We start from the raw sequence: 6,928 nt of genomic DNA, 5'->3' as shown, positions 1-6,928 counted from the left end.
TATAAATCGCAATTTTGAAAAATGTACCCTTATGACTGGTTTTGTGCTCCAGGGTCACATATGTTAATGTAATATAACTTGGTTTTTATTGCATTTGTTATACTTCCATTTTTTTTAATTGTTTTTGCCGTCAAAATAGCCTAAGATGCTGACATGGCATTAAATAAAAATATACTACTACTACTCATCATTAGCTATGCTTCCATCCAAAGTTCTGAATTAATCTTCAGCACAAAATTAGGATATCGCATAAAAAGAATTGTGAATAAAGCACCGTTTCCATCCAGTGAGTTGAAGAGAACAAAATCATCACTTCCTGATTAACTTGTGCTAAATATCACGAAGAAAAACTAAGTTCGCTGCAGTTGTAGAAGGCACTGTATGTAATAATTTGTGTATACAATAAATTACGAGCTTCAGAGCGCGCAGATGAAACGCGGTCATGTTATCTTATTTTCGGAGTCTGCTGTTTGGGAACGCAGTTCTGGGAGTTAATTATAGCGAAGCACTTTAACGAGACTTTGATCAAGCTTTTCAGATGCTGTGTGATGAGATTGCTCCATTGGTTGGTCCAGTTTTATGCTGTCCCATCGCAAAGTCACATGTCTTTTTTTGATGCGCATTAAGAAATTTATTCGGTGAAAGTGTTTCCATCGTAGTTTATGCGCATGTTTTCTTACCGGATAAGACATTTATCCTACTTAGTTAAATGCATACGTTTTTTATGCACGTTTTTAGAATTTATGCACATCTTGGCATTTCCATCCAATGTTTTTTTTTAATGCGATATCCCAAAATGCACATAAAAATAGGTGGATGGAAACATAGCTATTGGCTTATGAGCTTTTCTTTTGTTTCAGAACCACCTGGAGGCTTCAAGGAAGGCGTTTGATGCCTTTTTCCTACACTACCCCTACTGTTACGGCTACTGGAAGAAGTACGCAGATATTGAGAAGAAACACGGCTACGTACACATGGCCGATGAGGTGAGTCTGAATGACTTCCGGACGAAAGTCATGAGAATAATCCATTTTTGTTATCATGAAGTCATGAAAATGTGCTGGTAAAAGGTGCCAACAATTTTTAGAATGGGCAAAACCAATGATAATCAGTTTCTGTTAAATCAACAAAACAATTTCAAATAGGCAAAACTCATGCAAATGATCGATTTTGTTGTCGTAATCAGGCAAAACTCACGAAAGCTGTTTATTTTTGTTGTTAAAAGTCACAAAAACATTAAAATAAACAAACTTTGTTTTTAAAGCTAACAAAAATGATTGAAACGGGCAAAACAAAGAGGATGATTCTCATGAGTTAAGTTACTGAAACACATTAAAATAAGCAAAACTCATGAGAATCATAGATTTTTGTTGTCATGAAGTCTCAAAAAATGGCCTATAATACAATTTTTTCAATTCAAGTTTATTTGTATAGCGCTTTTCACGATGCAAATCGTTGTAAAGCAGCTTTACAGAAAATTAAAGTTTCTACATTATATTTAGTAATAGCTTATCAAGTGGTGACCATCTCAAGTTGTTGTCCATATGGCAGAAATGTACAGTAAAAATCATGCAGTTAGTTAATGTCATGTAATCAGACAGACGGTGAACACTATTAACAGCAATGATTATATGTTGTGATAAGGGATGCACCGAATATTTGGCAACCGAAATTATTCGGCCGAAAATAGCAAAAAAAGCTCTTTCGGTGTTCATAAGCGATAATGATATGACGCGATCAAATAGCAAGCAGCGCAGAGTGAGAGGCGCGCACTCTTTATTATGCAAGACTCACGTCAGCAGTGTTGGAGCATTTAAACTGTCGGAGAAAGACGCAAAAATCTTTACAAGCACCGACAGCGAGAGACTGTTTAGTGCTGCATCGCATGTCTTCGATGAGAAGAGGAAGGGGTGATTGTTGCTGGTTACTGTATGATGATTAAAATCGCGAAATGGCCTTAAACAATTAGTAAATAAACTGCGGAACGTCATGTTTTCTAATACACGTGCGCATTGCATGTGTTCTGACAGCGCTGCACGAACTTGCAGCAGATCTGCTTGTTAACCAGGGTTCAAAGTCCAAAGCGGGAGGAAAATCTGCGCTCGTCAGTTGCTCAGTCGCGTTTTTATGAATTTTTACAAGGCATGTTACAACGCAATACGTACGACGTATTCGTAATGAGACTCATTTATAAATCTGCTGTCGTCAACAAAAATAAGCATTGAGGTTTTCCTGCGCGTTTCCGCCAAAATAAAAGAAAAAGCAAGAACTCTATCAACATTCATAAATGTTAGTATTGTAATTTTACTGTTCTGTAAAATAAAATAAAAAGTAAGCAATAATCATGATGATAATCATTACAACAGCTCTGTCTTAATACATTTATTATAACATTCACACATAGTGTTCAAATTAGGATCTGTAATATTTTCTAATGTTTTAAAAGAAGTCTCTTCTCAGCAAGGCTGCTTTTAATTGTACAGTAAAAATACATGCCTGATTCAAGAAGGGGGTCTGATGGCCAAACATTATTATTGTACTAACTTATTAATTTTAAGTTAAATTGTGCTTTGTTGGTATAGTGTCTGCTAGAATGTAAAAAATGTTCAGTGTTAAATATTTTTAAATTGTTGTTTTGTAATTAATTTTTTTTCTTTGAAAAGCAAGACAAAACAGTAAAAAGCACATTTTGGCTTTTTAATTTATGTAATGGTGAAAAAAAAATTGGCAAAATACATGGGGGAAAAAAACCTTGAAAAACCGTATTCGGCCTTCGGCCCAGTGTTTAATTTTGTTCGGCTTCGGCCAAGAATTTTCATTTCGGTGCATCCCTAGTTGTGATCAAACTTATAGTAAAATTTGGTAATTTTTTTTTTCTGTGATTTTTGGAGTGACATCTGACATGTTTTCATGAGATTCACACTTAAAGTTTTCTACTCGCCATTTATTCTTGTTAAAAAGCATCACACAAATGAATCGATCTGAATCTGTTTTTCCTCGCACAGGTTTACCGTCGAGGTCTGCAGGCGATTCCGCTCAGCGTCGACCTGTGGCTGCATTATATCACTTTCCTGCGAGAGAACCAAGACACTAGCGACGGAGAGGCTGAAAATCGCATCAGAGCGTGAGTGGGGCTTTTAGTAACCTCAAAAAATACCATGATTAAATTAATTACGAGTGCCGCAAGTTCACAATTGATGAATACTGTGCATTTATGCCAATAGGTTGCTTATGTTCAACTATTGATGATTTATGACATTGTTAAATAGTTGTGAGATGCATATTTTATCTTCCTCATTTTGAGCAGCTGGAAGTAGTAAAGCAAAGCCATTTCAAAATAAGAGTATCTACAATCTATCTGGCATTTAATTCAATGTTTCAGGAAGGAATGACTAAAAATTAAATTTAACACATTAAGTATGTAATAAAAATTGCCTTTTATTTTTTATCATATCAGCAAAATCCAACATCGTTCAAACTCTACTTTGAGTTTATATTTTATATTTATGCTTTTAGCAGATGCTTTTATTCAAAGTGACTTACAAAAGAGAAACGAAAGCAGAATTTAACAATTTAAGACAACTAGATAAGGAAGCAATCGTGTGTTCATCTATTAGTACATTATACCGTAACTATGTATATTTTGAGTATTTTCAGTTTTCAATTTGTAATAAATATATATATATATATATATATATATATATATATATATATATATATTTACATGTTATATATGCTTTTTTTTTTAGGGTTTATGTGTTTATTTTGCATGTACATATGGTTTTAATTTTAATTTTATTTGTGCATGTCCTAAAAGTCCTTAATTTGTTATTGAAATGACAAATACTTGGATTACATGACTCGTTTGTGTTCTTTCAGGTCCTATGAGCACGCCGTTCTGGCCTGTGGCACAGATTTCCGCTCTGACCGTCTGTGGGAGGCTTACATCGCATGGGAGACGGAGCAGGGCAAGCTGGCTAACGTCACGGCCGTCTACGACCGCATCCTCTGCATTCCCACCCAGCTGTACTAGCAGCATTTCCAGAAGTGAGCGTCTCACCAACTTGATTTAGTCACTTTAGATATCTGCAGGGCTCGACAGTGCGAGCACACTTAATTTTGTTTTTTTTTTACTTACTAGATTATATATTGTGATAAAACCATATACCGTGACAAGCTTCAACGACTATTGTGAAAATTTGATACCGTCATATACCTAATGTACATACAATTTAATAGTACTATAAATAATTACATAATTAGCCTATTAAATAGAGTCTGGAGCAGAATTATTTAAAAATAATGTGTGAGAATAAAAATAATACTTTCTGTATTTTGATTAAATAATTGTGTTTGTAAATGTCTCCTTATATCCCCAATTAAGCTAAAACAGTGCCCCTAAATTTTTTTTTAATGCGCTCCTAAATGTTTAAACTTGGGAGCTAGGGTTGGGAATCAAAAATCAATTTGGATCAATCGGATACTTGTTGTAAAATTAAAACTTCAATTAATGTGCGCGCTTTTTTTTTTTTAGCTGGCGAAAAAGGGCTGTTAAAAATGTATTTGTCTTTATTTTGAGATTCGTTCAAAAATACTGATTCATCAAGTAATGAAACAAGTAAGTCGTAAGTGAGTCATTGAATCATTCCCTTCATAAATTTATCCAGAATCGTGCAGCTCTATTTTGCAGGCAAACCGCTCTTAATTCTATTTTTTATGCAGCCGGCTGATTTTTGTTCATGGTATTCAGCAGCAATTAAAATATGTTTTGCGAAAAGAGACACAGAATAAATGTTTGATATTTAACTGTTTAACTGAACCACATTGCAATTGAAACTGGGAATCGATAAGAATCGGAATTGATCAAATTCAAACGATACCCGACCGTATTAGGAGCAAGCTCTGATCTGCTTCTGATGTCGATAACGCTTGTAAAACATCATCGCTCTTTCTTTAGGTTCAAAGAGCACGTCCAGAGCAACAGCCCCAAGCACTTCCTGTCTGAGGAGGAGTTCGTGCAGCTGAGAGTGGAGCTGGCTAACGCTAACAAGCCTAGTGGAGATGACGCTCCGGGCGAAGAGCTTCCGCCGGGGACGGAGGACCTGCCGGATCCCGCCAAGGTAAGAGCGCCGTCTTTCTTCCGCGGGCTTCAAAACATGGCAGAGGTAGGGTAAGGGCGTCTGATCCTGGACACGTGTGCAGGTTTGAAGAGGTGTCTTTCCGTTAGCAGCCAATGAAAACCTGAGGGTCCAGGTTGGCATCCAATCAGGGACTTGGGCTAAAAGTGGGACGGGCTCGTGACGAAATGCCACCGTCCCAGCACCGGCCAGAGCTGATTCACTGGGTGTGCAAACCGTACTGTTTGTCAAAACTCATGGTGACGTAGACCTTTTGCGTAGCTGGACATCAGACGAGATCAAATGTTTGTGCCTTCGATGCGATGCTCAGGATGCTGTGTCTTGCCCTCCAGAGAGTGACGGAGATCGAGAACATGAGGCATAAGGTGACCGAGACCCGCCAGGAGGTGTTTAACCACAACGAGCATGAAGTCAGCAAGCGCTGGGCCTTCGAGGAAGGGGTGAGTGTTTCTGAAGGACTCCTGGTCTGATTATGAGCGTCGTTACTGTTCTTACTCGGGGTTAGTGATGGGATTAGCCTTTTTCATCTGCTGGTTCCTTCAGGGTAGGGCTGGGCGATACGGCCAAAAAAATGATAGTCGGTATGGATAATTATCACGATAAATGTCAAATTTTTATTTCTTTCGAGTTTAAAGGCAGATTTTTGCTCCAATGTGAACCAGACAGTTAATTGTGGATTTAAGATATTATTTATGGTCAGAACATGACAAACACTTCAAGTTTTTGAATTCTTTACACAAAATAAATATCAGAAAAGAAAAGAATAATAATTTCTTAGTTCCGCATGTTCTAATTAGTGATCTTGTTTCAAATCAAGAAACAGGTTTGTGTTGCCTGATAATCTCAACTAATGCTGTAAAATGTACATGAGAGTCAGTTGGTACTACATTATATCATTGAAGGTTAAAATTGACTGATTTGTGCTATACAACTGCTTAAATTACACTTAATGATGTTTTTATAATACTTAAGTTACAATTAGGTTTTTTAAAAAAATTTTTATAGAAACGTTTACATAGTGGCTGTCATAACTTGGATGGATTTATTCAAACATAAAACATTAAAGAACAGTAAAAAATTATAATGAATATGTTATATGGGTAGGGTTGGGTATCGTTTGAATTTTATCGATTCCGATTCTGCTTATCGATTCCTAGTTTCGATTCCAATAAGATAAAAAATCCAATATAAAAAAAATGAATAAAGAACTTAGTTTAGTACTCACATGCTGTGAAAGCCGCTTTCTGTCCGTGTGCACTCATAAAACCGTATATAAGAACTTCAAAGATACATTCTGGGGACACCTGAGACTTGGGCCATGTCCACACGTACACGGGTATTTTTATAAAGTGAGTTTTTCCTTCCGTTTTAAAAAAATCTCGCGTTTGCGTGTGGATGAACGGCCAAACCGCGTAGAAAAAGCTGCGGTTATAAAATTAACCGCGTTTGTGTGGACATGGCCTTATATTACATATTGTAAAAGGGGGCATAATATAGGGCCTTCCGCACCGCTTTAGTTCCAGAACTAAATGTACAGTAAAGCGATTGAAAGAACGGGAAGGAGGACTAAGAATCTCCAATGACAACTGGCAGTGCTACATTTGATACAAGTGCCTGCACGTCAGCGTCCGTCCATCTATCGCTGTTCTCCATACTTGCGAAATAAGTTGACACAATGTTTACAGTCTGTTTACACGGCATTTTAAATCATGGCGGGTGAGGGCGTTTTACCCGGTTCTTGGACATTTGGAACCGGTTCTAAAATGGAACCGGTTTTCGATACCCAACCC

At 36.9% G+C, this 6,928-nt stretch overlaps 1 protein-coding gene across 1 annotated transcript in view; it reads left to right on the top strand.

Moving 5' to 3' along the window:
• The window catches only part of LOC107704382 (pre-mRNA-processing factor 39-like), a 27,262-nt gene that overhangs the window by 2,736 nt on the left and 17,598 nt on the right, over positions 1–6,928 (top strand). The window contains 5 exon segments of the mRNA XM_016507298.1: positions 861–986; positions 3,006–3,124; positions 3,880–4,047; positions 4,958–5,120; positions 5,471–5,578. Coding sequence (XP_016362784.1) covers positions 861–986; positions 3,006–3,124; positions 3,880–4,047; positions 4,958–5,120; positions 5,471–5,578 — 684 coding nt within the window.

This window comes from Sinocyclocheilus anshuiensis, unplaced genomic scaffold (genome assembly GCF_001515605.1).
Source record: "Sinocyclocheilus anshuiensis isolate Anshui unplaced genomic scaffold, SAMN03320099.WGS_v1.1 scaffold1115, whole genome shotgun sequence".
NCBI classification, from domain to species: domain Eukaryota; kingdom Metazoa; phylum Chordata; class Actinopteri; order Cypriniformes; family Cyprinidae; genus Sinocyclocheilus; species Sinocyclocheilus anshuiensis.
This window is presented reverse-complemented; position numbering and strand designations above follow the sequence as displayed.